Below are 19,101 nucleotides of genomic sequence, written 5' to 3'. Positions count from 1 at the left end.
GGGTTTGGGATAGTGTTAGCGTGTATCATGTGAATTTCACTGTGTGATACAGGTTGCATCTCTGGATACTGGTTAGTTCTAACTTAAAACTTTGATTAACTTCATAATCAAATTGTAATCATGTTGGCCACATTTTCTTTGGGTCTGTTTTAGAGATTTTCTGAAATGGAATTAAGAAAAAACAGCTACGTGTCGTAAGGAAATTCATGATGTTCTTTAGTTTGATATTTTTTGTAAACAAACACAATACATATAGCTTAAGTGCCTATCAAATGTCAATGTATAAACAAAAAGTTTTTTTTTGTTTTGTTTTAATTGTAAGGCTTTCCCAGCAGCTGGCATGACAGTAGCTCTCATTAACTATGGCTGGTTACACTACATTTCAGACCTCAACAGACAGAACATTATCTACTTAAGGAACTCTATGGGATTTTCCCAGGGTCAAGATGCTTCACGCACCATGAAGTCTACTCTGATCCCAGGAAGTCTTTAGTGTGCACAGAGGATTCAATGCGCTGGAGGTGGTGGGTGGTTGTACGCACAGTATGTTGTACTAGGAGGGTCATTTCCCAGAAGGCACAGTTTTGTTTGGGGGGCTCCAGGGAAGACGAGGCTCAAACTGGAGAATGGCTTGTATCCTTTGTTCATTCTTCTCTCTTTTTTGTTGAAACTCTTTTCTTTTCTGTGGAAGAGCAGTTACAGCAAATCGTTAAAGTGTGCTAAAAATAAGAGATAAGGGTCCAGAGGGAAGGCTTGTATTGATCAATATACATACCATCCATTTGTCATACATCTCCAAGGCTAACTCGTCCCTCTCCTCTTTTTCATAGCGCTCCTCCTCTTGCTTTATCTTCTCTTTACTTCTTTCTGTCTTCACTTGCTGTTGGATGACATCCTTTTTGGTCTCACTCCTAGAATGTCACGCAGGAATGAAAAAGTTAACTCATGTGTAATACCTTAGCCACAGGGGCGCAGATAGCACTGGGGACAGGGGGGGACCCGGATTCATAGTGACCCTGATCCGATTAACCAATGAGAACAGGGCCAAGAGTATGTTCGTTTCTGTTTGACTTTTGGTAGATGGTAGACATAGACTGCCTCCAAGTAGCATGGAAGACATACACTAAATTAAAAGTCGCTGTAACTGAGAGTTTCTAGAAAGTACTTTGCAATCTGAGGATTTGGGAACAGTAATCCGCTAGATACATTTCAACCCAGCTATATTAACCAATAAGATATCATAAAGGAGAAGGCTTTCCCTGTCTGTCTGTGGGTTTTTAAAGCATATTCAGTGTTTATTAACCATTCTATATGTCTTTAATTGGCTCCTACCATTTGGAGAAAGCAGCAGAGGCATCTTTCTTTCTGCCTTCCTTCTCCATCTGCTTCTCCTTCTTTAGTTTATTTTCAGTCTGAGTTTGTTTTCTGATCCTCTCTTTCAAAACCTCCTCTTGCTCTTGTTTCCATTTCTCAAAAACCTGTAAAAGAAGCCATTGAGTGTCAGTGAAAATGGGTCTCCATACAAAGTCATTAGCTGTCCTGCATTTCACTAAACCTAGAGTCAAAAATTCACTTGTCGGCACCACAAGTTCAGACCTCAGGTCATCTTTTTTTGCGAGTCACCTTTTTTGCCGTTTCTTCTTTCTCTTTTTTTTCATTCATTTCCCTGTCCTGTTTGGTCATCGCCTCCTGCTTTTCTTTGCTCATCATCTTGAATGTTTCTCTCTTCTTCTCCTTCCAAGCTTCATACGAGGCCTTGCCGCCTTCTGTTTTGGAAAGCGCCTCCTAAGAGAGACAAGAGAACTGTTTAAAGAGAGATCGGTTATACCACCACTGCTCTCTTTGGATGTGTGCTGAGATGACAATAGGCCTCCATACCTCTCTCTTTTTTTCCTCCTTTAGTTTCTCCTCATGCCTTTTGGTCTTCAACTCTGCTCGTAATTTCTCCTGTTTCTTTCGAAGCCATTCCTGTTCATTCCCAGAGACATTAGGGCACACAGCAATGAGGCGAAGAGCACTAGCACGTGCTGCATTACTCTCACACATGGCAATCTACCACTTCAAATCCCAAAAAATTGAATTGTGTGTTAAACAGCACCTCCAGTCAGGGACGGGCACAGGAATTTTAAAGGGCAGTTGCTCTGCCCTGGAAAATAGGGGCAACACATTATTGTCACCGCCGCTGCCACGCCCCGTCCCCTGATCGCACATTTTACAAATATCATTTTAAACTCTCACTACCGCGTTCATTTATCTAGGCAGCTTTAATACTATTTCAAATATATACACATATCCTTCGGAGGGGCAACTTCAGTCAAGGAGGGCAAACGGGCAGTTGCCCAAGCAACCTTAGCCGCATCCTGTCCACGTCCCTGCCTCCAGTGTTAGTTTTTGACAGTCCTATTTTTTTTTTTTTGATAGCTTGAAATGTTCCCCTGATGTCCCAAGGCAGTCTTGAGTGCAGTGTTGGATACCTGGTAAATGGCCGCCCTGAGGGAGTCAGCAGCCTCTGGCTGGGAGTCTCTCTCTGGCAACTGCTGATCCAGAACCGTGAGAGAACCCAGGTATTTAGACTTAGTTCTGCAGGAGCTCAGTCTACCAGACTTCTTCGAGCTGGATGACCTGGCGCTTGAGGGTCTGTGTTTGGGAGAGAATGTACAGAAGTTCAAATGATAAGAATAACAATAAAGCTTTACTGTGATGAATTTAGCCTTAATCATGTCCATCTCAGAAAAGATGGATAAAAAATGACTATGAATTTTGAGTCAGAAAAACTTGGAGTGATTTCTGGAGGACCTACAGAACATACTCTGCTATAACACTACAGTAAATAGGAAGACTCTGCATTATGATAATGAATACAAAATCATATTCAGCTGTCTGAGAGGAGGATGTTTACCTGAGGACATCTGTTTTCCCTGAGGCGTTACTCTGTCTGCTTGCAGCACCATCTGGACGATCTTCAGACTCCTACGTGAAGCAAAATAATATTGATAACTTCAAAACATGGTAGCACAACACACCTCCTACTATTTTCTTTGCAGTGTCCAAATAGAGGTTAAAATGCATAAACATTGACACTCAGGATAGAATCTGACATCTGACACTGCTCTGAAGACTGCTTTCCAATAATTCTGTTGTGTGTGTTCTGTTGTCTGGCTTGTATTGATCTGACCACAAGTTATCGATTAATGAAGAGTGCAACTATCCATTTCATGCAATCCAATACAGTAGAATGGTGTTGTCATGCAACAATATTTATTCTATTCACTGAAGTGTGAAACACCTAGAGCAGGACAGCAGATCAACTCCAAGTCCAAGTAGGAGGAAGTAACCTTATATGCCATGAGCCACTATCTATTCAATAAGGTCCCATTTTGCCACTGGCACTAACTTGATTAAGCTCAGACATTGGTATGAATGATATGGTAGTCAATTGCAAGAAACGTTTTAATGATGTCTGCATGGTGTGTCTATATTACTGATGTACTAGATACAAGTATAATTATTAAGTATTAAGTATTGTTCCTGCCGAGTAGGCAGAGACGTGATAGGATGGGAGTTGATATTATACTAACTTCAAATTCTTCAAAACACACTGAGTATGTTTCATCTCTGCCTTGTTCTGACTTCTCCAAACCATCTGTATTAGGAAATGAAAATTCAGTACACAAATTGTGATGTATGTCATATGTTTATACTTCTAATGGGTCTCTCCTTAAACTGTGATATGAAACTCAGGGAAAATTAATTTAGACTCAAATGTAAAGTTAAAAGTAATTAAGTAATTTTTCAATAGCCCCTTGCAGAACCTGGAGTGTCTACCCTAAACATCAAAAAATAAATCTTTATTAATGGAACCCAATATCTCTTACTATTGCACGAAGAGTCTTCAGTAGATTTCTGTAAAGACACCCCGTCACCAGCAGATGATGAGTACCTGCTCAGCTTCGAAGATGCCGTCGGATCTCTTTCTACAACCTGGCAGCAAAAACGTACAGTTCTACAACTTTAACTGTACAACTTCAGTCACTTATTTGTCTCTCATCAACTTCAGCAGGAAAAATAAGTATTCATGAGTAGTATGCCAAAACAAATCGGTCACAGTGCGCTCAAGTTAATATTCGAGGTACGGTACACACAATATGAGCACACACCCTCAATTTCACAGGTGAGCAAGCTGCCAGTGGTCTGGAAGCACAGTCACATTCTCCAAAAGTGTGTGTGTGTGTGTGTGTGTGTGTCGGTGTGTGTGTGCGTGTTGTGTTGTGTTGTGTTGTGTTGTGTTGTGTTGTGTTGTGTTGTGTTGTGTTGTGTTGTGTTGTGTTGTGTTGTGTTGTGTTGTGTTGTGTTGTGTTGTGTTGTGTTGTGTTGTGTTGTGTTGTGTTGTGTTGTGTTGTGTTGTGTTGTGTTGTGTTGTGTTGTGTTGTGTTGTGTTGTGTTGTGTGTGTGTGTGTGTGTCTGTGTGTCTGTGTGTGTGTGTGTCTGTGTGTGTGCGTGTGTCTGTGTGTCTGTGTGTGTTGTGTGTGTGTGTGTGTGTGTGTGTTGTGTGTGGTGTGTGTGTGTTACTGACCTGAGGACTGTGGATGGAAGGGCCTCTGTTCCCTGAAGAGGAAGAGGAGGCGGTGTCGTCCCTCTTGATAGATGCGGAGGGGGAGAGAGCAGGGCTGGGGAGAGTCTCTGCTGCTGGTCTCTCTTCCACAGGACTGCCAGCTCTCAGCATCCTCTGACGAGGCTTGGGTTTGGGAGGCCCTTCTTCAGCGAGAGGGTCTTAGTGGGGGGAAATGCAGGGCACTGAGAACATGCGTCACTGTTTCTGTGCTTCGTTGTGCTCTTGTGCTTTGTGTTTTGTATCTACTTTGGAAAATGAGCTTGGTTGAAGAATGGGTTTGTCACGGAAACTTTTAAATGTAATTGTGACTTATTGACTGACTTGATCATTGCGTATGGCGGGTTTGTCCACCTCTCTTTACTAAAATGGTGGCTCCATTTATCATTAGACTGATCCATGACCTGCATACAAGATGTTCTGTGGTGCAAGTCTGAACAGTATGGTTCAGAACATAGTGACATCCAGTCCCATTCAGTCGACAGGGGAGATTGGTACTACATACTAATCTAAAATAAATCAAAATCTTGCAAAGTTAAAATAGGAGTCCATTATCACAGGGGCACTCCCCTTAGATACCTGCCAAAGATGACCTTCCATCTTTCATACTGACTGGTTGGTACACTACGCAGTCAACGATACTAATGTTATTGCTATATGTGCATAGATAGCTCTCTTTTCATTTCTGTCAGCAGCCTTCTCCCGCTTCAATTAACTATGTATGTGCTTATTTATTTATTTAGTTTTTCAAAAAAACTCATGAATTGAGATCTGTAAAAATCTGTTTGATTACAGTAGGCTATTTCTTAATGTGATAAGTCGTTCACTTTAGTAAATTATTTATGGCTTCTGTGAATGATTTACACTGTGCACTATTGCTATGAAAAAAACTCCCAAAAATATTGCAAATCTAATAGGCAGAGATGGAGCACTCAGTGCACTGCATGAAATACAACAATGATGATTGTGGAATCACTGACCTGATGTGGATTTCTCTTTCACACCTCGCTCCCTGGGATGGGGTAGGTGTGAGTCCTGTGATCCTGAAGTAACTGTTCTGCCATGCTCACTACTCTCTGTTGAGTGAGGCGAGACTCTGTGACCTTCTCCAGACAACTGGGGTGACAAAGAATCTCTCTGTCTGTTTTCAGAGTGGAAAACGACTGATGCTGATGAATCTGATCTCCCATTGCGGGGTAAGGAGTGTTTCTGGGATTGCAGAGATTCTGATTGGTTCCATTGGGGTGAAGCGGATTCTGACAGATCTCTCTTTTCCACTGAAGATTCTGATTGGCCCCTCTGGGAGACAGACGTTTCTGACTGAGCTTGCCAGAGCTGTGGTGAGTCAGAAATGCTCCCTTTAGATTTCGGGGTCAAAACTGAATGGCCTTGACCTCTTTCTGATTTGCCACTAGACGAAGTTGATCGTGAAGATTCATTACGTGAACTGTTGATGGTGTTAACAGTCTCCCCCTTTTCAGTGTCCCCCTTTTCAGCGTCATCCTTTTCAACATACCTGCTCTCCACAGGAGAGCTTGTCTTTTTAGATTTCAAGAAGGATACCCTTTTGGGCTTTGCATTTTCCTCTTCATCAGACAGCTGAAAATCCTGAACCTTAACTTGCTTCTTCCCTTTCCGGAATAATTCCAACTTTTTCTTTCGTCTGTTTAGTATTTCTGTTAGTACATCTGTGAGGAAATCATTGGAAGGAATTACATCAAATACACGTTAGCTCATTTTAGCAGGATTTTAAAATACTTATACTAATTGCATACCATCATCCTCAAAGTCGTCTGAGTAAGAGTGGCTCCCAGTGTTATGCCTCTTTGATCTTGCAGATACAGCTGCCTCCAACTCATCCTATAAGACAATGAATGGCAACTTGTTAACATGTCTGATGGCAAATATTGTGAGCACTTTAGTACAATATGCACTCTGTTTTGACCCATTCAATGGGTTACAATTTTCACCACATGAAAAAAAAATTGAAGGAGGCTGCTAAAAAAGCAGCATTGTCTCTTCTCTATTTTCAAAAATAACATCAGGGGCCGTATTCACAAAGAATCTTAGGGCTAAAAGTAGGTCATAAGTGGCGAATTTAGGAGAAACTCCTAAAAATAATGGGCGTGTCAGTCTTAAATGTAGGACTCCTAATTTTTTTTACTAAGAGCAATTCACAAAATATTTTATCCCTAAAAGTAGCACCTAAGTCTAGGACAGCTTAAAACTCCTCATGAGGACTCCTAAGTCACTAAGACCTATTCACAAAAAATCGTAAGATGGCTGCAGCCGACTTGGAATTGATAAAAGACATTGCTTAAACCGTGAAGGTATTAATATTGTCGTAGAATTAGCGCGGGATGCAATGACGCCTTTAAACAACGATGTGTCCCGAAGTGAAATGTTTGGAAACATAAATATAGCCTATTTGGCTTCGCGGAAAACGCAAATGACGACACTGGGAATCAGTCAGCCGTTTAATTCATCAAACTATCAACGCACTGTAGACCCCACATCATCCAACAGTGTATCCCGTTGCCTTTGCCCTTTGGACAATCGCCAATTACACAAGATCAAAGTAAATTCCATGGCGATCGCAGGAATGTCCAGTGAATGTCCACACATTACAATAATTGCCCCATCAAAAGATGAGGACGTTTTCGACTCGTGCATTTCAACGGAGAGCGGTCTGCAGCAGTTTTTTAAGAACTTACCAGCTGGATGCCGCTGGGGTGACAGTGGCTATTGGTCCTGGGACCAGTAGGCTTTCGCTGTTTCACGTTCGTTTCGCTTGAAGGGCCGTATGTGCTGATATTTGAAGTGGTCAAGGGCTGTAAATATAATAGCCTAACAGTTTGCTGGGTGCTTTAATTATTACTGCCTTGATTACATGCAATTGCCATATTTTATATTGATCGTTTTTTATTTCTCTTAACGTGCAAAGTGTCATTCCCGTTGGATGCACAAACTTGTCATCATGCGTGTGCATTCTGCTAACTGCACTGTTCATAACTATTTAATATGACTTAATGTGAAGCCTAGGTTATTCTCTTATTTTCAGTTGATATAGTGGGATTGTTAGAGGGACGTCACGAATGAGTTTTTAATGAGAGAGCCTGTCAACAACCAATCACCGTCCTCACCCTTTCTAAACTCGTGCATGAGAGTCGACGTCATCCATAGCAACGGTGGTTTTATCTTAAGCTTAGGAGTTGGTATTATCCTTAGTATGAGTAGGTCTCAGAGCCGTTGTGAATCACTTTTAAGAAATTACTCCTACGTAAAAGGTTTTAGCGCGAGTTAGGAGCACTCCTAGTGGTAAGATAAAAGGCTTTGTGAATACGGCCCCAGGTTTCTAGGATGAAATCCAGGAGACTTTAGGTTTGGCATGAAGCAAAACAAATATTTGACTCAATTTTGATTACATTTGTTATAATTTGTTAAGGTTAAATGGCTGTAACTTAATGGTTAGATATACGTAGATGGTAGATATATTTTGTGGATGCTTTTGTCCAAAGTAACCTACAAAACAAATAAAAAAACAAAACGAAAACACACATACACGATATGAACAACAACAACAACAACATGCACAATACAGAAAGATACTTAACAACAACAGTTGTATATAGGGTCATAGTACTACGAACTACAATAAATAACATAATAATTGTAGGTCTTGTATCAAATACAGAATGATATCTGAAGAGGTAAGTCTTTGCTTGTCTGGATGTAACATGGCTGTCACTTGATCAGATAGGACTAGGGATGTAATTCCACCACTGATGACAAGAATCTTTATTGCCATTTCTTGCTGTGGAGAGAGAGCAAAGACAACAAGCGTTCTTCAGAGGAAATCACACGTGTGAGTAAACCAGCACAGTTTTCCATAGAAAGCTGGTGGAATTTGAAGGTGGCCCAGAAAATCTCAATCTCAGTGACATCGGTCTCAACCAAAGCTTTGGAGGATCCTTGTGCAGTGACGCTACTCGTGACCAAGTCCAAAAAGAGCTCATCCTGTCCACTGCTGCTGTTCTTGCAGAAACAATGATGGGTAAGAAAGTGGCTTATGTCCAGAAGAATGTGCCATTGTCAAGTAATACTGTTGATATGTCATTTATATTATTGACCAAGTGGTTTGGAGTTGAATGAATAAAAAGATGTTAGTGAAAATGAAGATGTTAGAGACTTTCTTCTCTTAACATAATCCGGATCAGAGATGTTGTATTCATGTGTGCATGGATGGGTGGCGGCAATGACCGGAGAGTTGAATGGAATAATGACCCACACCAAAAAGTTAGACCCTGAAGTTGACGGGATGCACAGTATTATTCAGAGGGAAAGCATTAACTGGCAAGTAAATAAGTCCAGAAATAAACAATGTTAAAGGGATCAATTTCATACCATCCAGGCCTTAGAATCATAGTCTGTTTCAGACACTGTCAAGACAGAGCATAAACAGCTTCCGCTTCATACCAACATTCATTGGTTATCCCGAATGAATAGAAACTGCACGAACCTTGGGTGTTATAATTGATAACCAATTGAATTGCATTTTGATTTAAGAGCATCCTCTCAGGCTGCATCACTGCCTGGTATGGTAGCTGCTCCGCTGCCGACCGCAAGGCCCTGCAGAGGGTGGTGAAGACAGCGGAGCGTATCACCGGCAGCCATCTCCCCTCCGTGCAAGGCATCTATAACACTAGATGCCTGAGGAAGCACAGAAGATTTTGAAGGACCACAGCCACCCAGGCTATGGAATATTCTCATTGCTGCCGTCTGGTAGACGCTGCCGGAGCATCCGAACACGGACTACCAGACTTACAAACAGCTTTTTCCCCCAGGCTGTAAGGCTTCTGAATCACCAACACTGATCCCCTGAACAGTCGCCACCACCACTTACTCCCTAATCCCCCACTCATACAATACACTTCCTACATATATTTGCACAATTTGAAAAATGTTTTAACTTCATTTTAATATCCCTCACTTCTTCACATTTTAAACTGCTGCTAGCCCTTCTTCTACTTTTAATTGTTGTATGTTAATGTTATATGTTTTATTGTTATAGTGTTATAGTGTTACAGAGTTATATGTTGTTTTTTAAATTGCTGTATGTGAATGTTATATGTTATATGTTTTATTGTTATAGTGTTATAGAGTTATATGTTTTTTTGGTAAATGTTACTTGTTATCTGTATGACGTCTACTGCGTAGATGATGATGCTGGCCAAGTCTTAAGAATTTTGCTGTACTGAAGCAATTTGGTGCATGCAACCATTAACACTTTGAATTTGTCTGAGCATGTAGCTTATGTCTTGAGGTCTTGTTGGTTCCTGTTTATACTACAGTATTTGGTAGATCAGACCATCTCTCACAATACAATATGAAACACAACTTCGTGTGCAGGTCCTGATTATTTTTAAATACAATATTGCAAATGCAATTTTAACAGCCCTTCCTGCATATGTAGGGAGACCATTTAATTTTGTAGCGGCGTGTTTGATCTTTTATAAGCCAACGATGACACATGTAACTCCTCTGCTGGTCACTCTCCACTGGCTCCCTGAAGCTGCAAGATTTTAATTGAAATCCATAGCTCTCGCCTATGGGACAGTCACTGGATTGGCACCAGCCTATTGAAATGCCATGATTTAACTTTATTCTCCCTCCACTGTCTGTTGTGTTTCTCGGCAGATCACAGGCAAGACTCTCTTTGGTCATGGTTCTTTGGTGGTGGAATGACCTACCTTGGGCTCTCCATTCCATTGACAAGCTGGGTACCTTAAAAACTTTTAAAAACTCAGCTTTTAAAACATCAGCTGTCTTACTGGTTAATTTGTTTGAGATACTGTATGCTTTATAAATATAATCATAGTTTTGGTATGAGGTATTACCGTAACTACAACAAGCTTCTAACTATAACCGCTAGGCTTACTACAAATGTGAAAATGTAATTGCACGCTACTATGCGCTCCAGGACAAATTACCTGGAAGGTGGTTCTCCTTGAAGCTTTGGGACTCTTTTTGTAAGCAAGCGTTCTGAAAGGCTCATCATCTGACATCTGGATGAAGAGGGACAATCACATAACCGTACAACAGTCATCTAAAACTTTCACCAAGAGATAACGTTAGGAGTGACATCAGACTTGATGATCTTTGAGACCCCTTTTTACCCAACCAGCCATATCATGCTTGACAGCAGATATATCCATGATACGCAAAACAAAAGTATTCTATACGAGGGCAAATAACGGTAGCCTTGGTGGAGAATTGGGTAACGTTAATCCAACTAATTTCTCTTTAGCTTAAACATACACGTTGGGGTTATAACAAAAGCATATGCTGTGGCTGAAATGTTCATTCTTCTTAAAAAAAAAAGTCAAACTGACGTCATAGCGAAAACACTGAAAATCTAACATAAGCAACCCATGAGGTGTTCAAACACATTTGGCATAGGCTAACTAAGTAACGTTAGGTTAGCTAGCATAGAGAGCAGCGGCGTAATGTTAATGAACTAATTATTGCTGGGTACCTTGAGAATTTATAACCAAAGAATGCAGGGAGGAGATATCCGTTTGGTCAGCCCAGAAACGTCCAAACTAACCAAACTGGTAAGGAGAATTCTCAGATATTCTACATCGAAGTTAAGACCACGCTAGTCTGTTTATAGTTCAGAGTGTTTACAACGGTAACTAAGAGACAACGGAAACGGAAGCTGGTAATCTGCTACTGCGTGGTGTCACAGTCTCTCGACTTCGATTCAAGATTGTGTAATTTAAGTATGAACCAAGCTTCTTTTTATTGTATGGTGTTAAAAACACCCAACTGAGACCGCATTTCAGTGTTATAGCCTATCGATTATCTTTCGACAGCCGCACAAACCAGAGACTTCCTTGACAACTACGTCAAGATATTTGACCACCAGGGGGAGTGTATGACCAAATTGTGAGAGGTGCAATCACATTTCTTCAGTAGTCAGTTTGTCAATGGCTTGTATGGAATGCTTTGGCTTATTGTCTGGCAGTTGATCATAAAGTACCAGCAGTGCAGTGGTATTTGTGTCATACTTGAGCTCAGGGCTGGTAGACAAAAGAAAAGGTACCTGTATATTATCACGGCAAAGACTTTTTCCGAGCCACTCCTAACTGGCTTTTGCACTTACAGCTCTTGGCAGCAGGGGAACCAAGGGGTGCTGAGATGGACTCCTTGTAATTATTCTAGCATCAGTACCCATCAGTTATCAACCAGAAAAGATAGTGGAGAGGTTATGCAACATCTCAACCCATTCTTGAGTAGACTCTGGTACAACTTTCATCTCAGACTCATGTGGAAAAGATGATGTTCTCCTGTCATTTTAATTTACGCATTTTTGCAAAGCCGCCAATCTGTAGGGGAGCTGACAGAGATACAGTAGACTGTGCACTAGGCAGGGTTCAAAGGCTGGTTTAAACACCTCACTTACCTGCCAAATGGATGAAAGCCAGTGTTCTACAAATAAATCACTGTATTGACACCAATCTATATGAATCTGACATGACGTCTCCATTATAGACCAGTGTATTACTAGTATGTTTGATTAAGATCTATAAGACTACATGTATTAAAGGCACTCAGTCCATTCCGGTATCAGAATTATCTGAGTTTTTAAGCTCTTCCAGACTAGCTTGGCTCTGCCTGCCAGTTTTGAGCCCGAAATACAATTTGTAAGATTAATTTCTCAGCCACTCTGAAGGGTGGACCAATCAGCGACCGGTCAGGGGTGGCGGAGTGGCTAAGTGCAATGACTCAGAAGTGAAACTTTTTTTTTCAAAATATAGTTCAACAATGGTGGGAGTGCTAGAGCTAGACAAAGCGATACAATCAGTAACAGCACTAGCAAACAGAATAATTAAAGCAGTAGCTAGAACAATTTGTACATTTAGTCATCAAGGCTAAAGACATTGTTTATTTACCGTCACCGGGTAATTTAGGTCTGGTTATACCAGGCTGCCTTCCTCTGGGAGGTTTACAGGGAAGATGTACATCAGCTTATCTTAACAATTGAAGGTGTGTACAAGCACAGTCCTGCACTGTTATCTTAATGTATATGGGAGTGAACTTTATTCACTGCACCGCAGTGTGCTCTCTGTCTACCATTACACTTGACCTAAAGCTAATTTAATAACTTGGCAAAATCATTTAGCTAATTTCATGATATGAGTAAAATTCTAAGCGCAAACATGGATGGATAACCACTGGAGTGTGTTCCTTCACAGACATGGAAGTTTCAAGTTCAAAATCAGTTTCTTCAAAGCAACGCTGTGAATCTTGTAAATTATTTTATGTCGGGCAGGCCTCCCGCACTCAAAACAAATATGGCTGACTTCAGTCAGTTTTTATTGTCGCACATATGACACACACAACACACACGTACATATTAAGGTGGCGACACAGGACACACACACACACATGCAATCTGAGGTCGAATTTATTCTCTGCTTTTATCCCATCCCGGACTGTCCTTCCTCCGGGACCCCAGGAGCAGTGGGCAGCTTTTAGGCGCCTGGGGACCAAGTGAAGTGATCCGTCCATCTTGGTCAGGGACTGACAAGGGAGTGGTCACACGAACCTCAATCTCCTCTGGTGATTGGCAGTAGCCTCCTCTTCTTGCCCCTGCTCTCCATTGGAATCAGCCTGCATCCAGACTCTGTCTTCCTCCTATTTCATGTAGTGCCAGTGCACTTCATTTTGCCTGGCACTGGCATCGTCAGCAGGCACATGACAGCACCTGAATGACTCTCAGACCATGAGAAGCAAAATCCTCTTGTCTGATTAAATGAATATTGCAATATTTGGCCACGTTTCCTAACTTCATTTCCTCAAGAAATGTTGACATTCCACAAGAGATGTTGTTGAAATGTAAAAAAAAGAAGAAGAAAAAACGCCAAGAAAACACAGGAGTGGCTTTGGGAAAAGTGCAAAAGTCGTGGAGTACAGACCTGAACCCAACAAAGCATCTATGGAGAGACCAGAAAATGGCTGTGCACATACACTCCCCATCCGACCTGGTTGAGCTAGAACGATTCTGCCTAGAAGAAGAAACTTCCAAAAGGATGGCTTGTAGGATTATTCACAAGAAAATGTCAGGCTGTCATTGCTGCCAAAGGTGCTTTAAGGAAGAACTAAGTCAAGAACCTTTGCGTAGATGGGATGTTTCAATAATGTATTTATTCTAGGCCTAAATACACTTAAATTCAAAGGTCTGTCATTTTTTCCCATGAAAAATCTCCACACGGCCCATAGAGGGTTAAATACCTTTATACAACTCATTGACTCATTTAAACTCATTGTCAGTATTTTGTGTCGATTGAAAAAATAATCAAATCCATTTTAAGATGAGTATGAACCATAACAAAATGTGGAAAACTTGACAGGGCCTGATCACTTCATGTATGGATACAATAACAAACATTCAATGACCTTATTTTACTTACTCTCTGGCAACTCACAGCTCATTTATCTTATCTAGTACATGAGGTAAGGCCTGATATGTGATTGTGTAGCCAAAGCACTAGTGAGATACACAGAATGGATAAGGCCTCACTTCATCTTGAGTCAGATGTGAATGGTTTACAATGCAGCTTAACAGGAAATATTCTAAAGAATGTAAGCTACAATTAAGGGTTTCGCTTTAGGCGCAAGTCAAAAGCCACTTTTATCCGAAGCGACTTATAAAATGATCAATTCAAATTCATGGGTACTGATTAGACGACTGTTGAGGGTACACTAATGGAGAAAATCGAAGAAAACTTCCAGCAGAGTATAAGAGCCAGAAGTACTGTCTTTGAAAGGGAGTGAGAATGGGAAATTTCTCATTCAGCACTATGCCTAATGTTGATATGGATTGTACGGGTGGGAATGACAAGGCTGTCTGCATGGAGTAAATTGAGACAACTTGCGCTAAACTTGCAAACAGAAACATTGTGTTTAATAACTCTAATGGATAATTGAGGGCAAGGTCGCTCTAGCATAGCTATTCCTGTGCATTCCTGATGACTGCAGGTTTTAGTGGAGCAGCTGCGAAATGTAACAAGCACAGGCACACTTCAAAAGAGGAAGTGTTGCATCTTAGGGTTATGCTCTTGTATGCATTATGAGTTGTGCAGCCTTTGAGTCTTGTCACTGGTTAATATCTGTTATAGCATGCTTTGACATCCGTATTGTTGACTGCCAAGGATGCCGGACTGGTCTTTGTCACTGAAATAGAAAACCATAAACGATAATTATTGCGGAAACATGGGATTTTGCAGCATACTTAGTGCTTAAATGGTGGGGCTGCATTTGGTTTTAATGTTGCCAATTTATCAAAAGCTTTTTTCCTGGAGCCTTGCTATGTGCCTCATTTATTCCACTCCTGATAGTATTTTATACCACAGGAATGGAGTCCTCAGTCAGGGAGACGGTGCTCAATCAGAATACAGGTTTTATTCTGCTGCTGCAGTCGGAGTGAGGCAAGATTCACATGCAGCTGCTCAAGCGTCTCTTGTGTCTCTAACTAGCCAGGGAACAAAGCTGGCTTTAAAGTATTGAATCAGTGATAGGAAAGGAGTGTTCCACATAGAGCTCAAAACATGTGGCTCACACTGGGTACAGAGTGGCCCTATGGCCTTCAAGACATAACCAAAACACCCCAATCCCTATCACTGAGGAGCGTTGAGACACACACACAGAAAAGGCACAACTCTGGAACACACAGATATGATTAACCCTGCTTCTAATTCTAAGAAACATATGAGTAGAATTATGAGACATTAATATTTAAGACTCTCTCTCATTCCACAGCTTCAGCTTTAAAGCACTGCCTGCACATATTTACTGTATTCAGACACACGTACATTGACTGTAATTAAATGAAACCTCTCCTCTCTGAAATACAATGAGGACAGCAGAAGATCTGATATTTGCGTATGGTAATTCCCTTAAACCACTGAGAATTGGCCCGTCACAATACTGCACACTAACCAGATGGAGATGGATGCTGAGGGATTGACTAGAATATCAACACTCCTCTTGGCAGACAAAATGCCAACGCCAATGACTACAGTCGCACCTAACAATACCTCACAGTTTCTGCCTCGCAGGGGGAGGCTCATTATAAACAGAGCTAGTCAACTTCTGCTGTACTCCCAACAACAACTTCAAGCCTTTTCTATTGCAGAATGACATCAGCAGCATCTTCACTCTCCACCTATGTCGATTATACTGTGACCTGTCATGTAGGGAGGCTATCATGTGAAGCACCCTCTACCCCATGCAAGTGGTCTGACTGGCAATGCTTGCTTTTTTCCCTCAGACTCCACATCTGACACATGTTAAGGATGAGAACCTTGATAAGAACAAATATTGTTTGTTTTTATCTTTTTTTCAATCTAACCACTAAGCAGATCTGTTCCAAATCACAACGATCGTTTAGAGTTTAATAGTAGTTGTCTGGGTTTTATGATTTTTTTTATTGCGGCTTGGTGTTTTGATGCCCACACATTTTTAAGTCAAGCGAAAAATAAGCGGAAATGCTAATGTATCATACAAATCCAAAGTGTGGAAGAATCATGATCTTATTAAATCATGATTGTAGGGTTATAATAAATCAAATCATTAGGTGCTGGGCTCAGAATTTATATGAAACCATGAATTTGTGCATTTGAAAGTGTAACCATTTTTCAGTCGAGAGAAACAGTGTCTGCTTGTAACCTCCTTAGACTCTTGCTGAAGCAGACCTTTGAACCCGTAGGTACTTTGATATCTGATGGAGCCACCTTCATAGAGGCTTAATGCATCTTCTGAAGTGATTCCTCTGTGCTTTTGTTCTCCTCTTCAGCTCACAAGAGACCTGGACTCTAAATAGGAATTCCCTGAGGGGGAAAAGAGAAAAAAATCCTCCTCTCCCTGTCGACTGTAGGTCACTGCCAGATGCTGCCCTACAAATCGCTGGACAAACATTCCCTTGATGTGTGCTTCTGGGGACAGCTGTGCACACAAAGACATAAATTAACAATAATTTTCTTATCCGCCTTCTTAAAGTGCATAATTCCAGGTTGCTATCAGCGGCATTCAGTTGCCTGTGCAAAGGTAGTAGGGGTGCTAATGTGGAAATCGCAAGAGAATTAAAAGGTTATGTTGCAGACAACCGTGGGAACTACCATTGTTTATCTGAGATACCTTTTAAGACCTGAAATGTGCACTTGCGAGGCAGCTTGTATAAATAAGAGAAGAACTGGCTTTGTGTAGGGGAGACGTAATGGTGATAAATTTCCTCCTCCTAGGTTTAAAAGCGTTGTGCCTTATTGGGACTCCGTGTCGAGGGCTGAGCAAGAGAGCAATCTGCCACAGAGCCAACCCTTAACAAATGAAAGCACAGAAGGCAGAACTCGCAAGTTGCCTCAGAGGCTGAAATGTCCAGTGAAGTAAACCTCAGGATTACACTAATTTGTGTAACTGATGGATGGGAGTCTTGCTAATGTGCAAGGATGATCAAACGCACAGCTGCTCTACTCTCTGTTGAGTGTAGTATACTCAGCCAGAGAAAATAAAACATGATGTGGAGCGACTTCGCTCGTATCTCAGCCGAACAGAAACCACCTTATCACTGCCGAGCTTTAAGTCCTTGATTTATATTTTTCATTTGAGTGCTAAGATCTCATTTCATCGCGGTGGGATCCTCACAATCCCCTGAGATGAGAAACAGATGGTGCCTTTGCAGCATCACTCTCTCAAATATCAGGCTCTTGTCCCAAAAACGTATTCCTTGTGGGTTATCTCATTCTTTCAAAGTTCAATACCTATTACAAAATGCACAAGATGCCCTGGTAAATAACTGGGATTCTCTTGGATTGTCTTGGGCTCAATCAGTAATTCAAAATGTCAACATGGTTCAGCTGTGTTAATCAATCAGGATGGTTCAGCTGTGTTAATCAATCAGGATGGTTCAGCTGTGTTAATCAATCAGGATGGTTCAGCTGTGTTAATCAATCAGGATGGTTCAGCTGTGTTAATCAATCAGGATGGTTCAGCTGTCTTAATCAATCAGGATGGTTCAGCTGTATTAATCAATCAGGATGGTTCAGCTGTGTTAATCAATCAGGATGGTTCAGCTGTGTTTATCAATCAGGATGGTTCAGCTGTGTTAATCAACCAGGTTGGTTCAGCTGTGTTTATCAATCAGGATGTTTCAGCTGTGTTAATCGATCAGGATGTTTCAGCTGTGTTAATCGATCAGGATGGTTCAGCTGTGTTAGTCATCTGGATGGTTCAGCTGTGTTAATCAATCAGAATGGTTCAGCTGTCTTAATCAATCAGGATGGTTCAGCTGTATTAATCAATCAGGATGGTTCAGCTGTGTTAATCAATCAGGATAGTTCAGCTGTGTTAATCAATCAGGATGGTTCAGCTGTATTAATCAATCAGGATGGTTCAGCTGTATTTATCAATCAGGATGGTTCAGCTGTGTTTATCAATCAGGATGGTTCAGCTGTGTTGATCAATCAGGATGGTTCAGCTGTGTTGATCAATCAGGATGGTTCAGCTGTTTTAATCAATCAGGATTGTTCAGCTGTATTAATAAATCAGGATGGTTCAGCTGTATTAATCAATCAGGATGGTTCAGCTGTGTTTATCAATCAGGATGGTTCAGCTGTGTATATCAATCAGGATGGTTCAGCTGTGTTGATCAATCAGGATGGTTCAGCTGTGTTAATCAATCAGGATGTTTCAGCTGTATTAATCAATCAGGATGGTTCAGCTGTGTTAATCAATCAGGATTGTTCAGCTGTATTAATCAATCAGGATGGTTCAGCTGTATTAATCAATCAGGATGGTTCAGCTGTAGTAATCAATCAGGATGGTTCAGCTGTGTTTATCAATCAGGATGGTTCAGCTGTGTTGACCAATCAGGATGTTTCAGCTGTGTTTATCAATCAGGATGGTTCAGCTGTGTTGATCAATCAGGATGGTTCAGCTGTGTTGATCAATCAGGATGGTTCAGCTGTGTTAATCAATCAGGATGTTTCAGCTGTATTAATCAATCAGGATGGTTCAGCTGTGTTAATCAATCAGGATTGTTCAGCTGTATTAATCAATCAGGATGGTTCAGCTGTGTTTATCAATCAGGATGGTTCAGCTGTGTTGACCAATCAGGATGGTTCAGCTGTGTTGATCAATCAGGATGGTTCAGCTGTGTAAATCAATCAGGATTGTTCAGCTGTATTTATCAATCAGGATGGTTCAGCTGTGTTGATCAATCAGGATGGTTCAGCTGTGTTGATCAATCAGGATGGTTCAGCTGTGTTGATCAATCAGGATGGTTCAGCTGTGTTGATCAATCAGGATGGTTCAGCTGTGTTAATCAATCAGGATGTTTCAGCTGTATAAATCAATCAGGATGGTTCAGCTGTGTTAATCAATCAGGATTGTTCAGCTGTATTAATCAATCAGGATGGTTCAGCTGTATTAAT

General features: G+C 41.1%; 1 protein-coding gene across 1 annotated transcript; it reads right to left on the bottom strand.

The window, feature by feature from the left end:
• Positions 1-562: 562 nt before the first annotated feature.
• On the bottom strand, positions 563-10,674 carry map9 (microtubule-associated protein 9; the record flags this gene model as incomplete). The annotated part of the gene is made up of 11 exons (XM_080859238.1): positions 563-682; positions 776-911; positions 1,333-1,478; positions 1,624-1,785; positions 1,879-1,968; positions 2,475-2,637; positions 2,900-2,970; positions 4,574-4,770; positions 6,052-6,297; positions 6,385-6,469; positions 10,600-10,674. The coding sequence occupies 11 exons, from the start codon at positions 10,672-10,674 to the stop codon at positions 563-565; spliced, it is 1,491 nt and encodes a 496-aa protein (XP_080715364.1).
• Positions 10,675-19,101: the final 8,427 nt, after the last annotated feature.

The sequence above is a fragment of the Sprattus sprattus genome (genome assembly GCF_963457725.1).
Source record: "Sprattus sprattus genome assembly, chromosome: 20".
Lineage (NCBI taxonomy): Eukaryota > Metazoa > Chordata > Actinopteri > Clupeiformes > Clupeidae > Sprattus > Sprattus sprattus.
The sequence above is the reverse complement of the archived record's forward strand: the minus strand, read 5'-3'. Positions and strand labels throughout refer to the sequence as shown.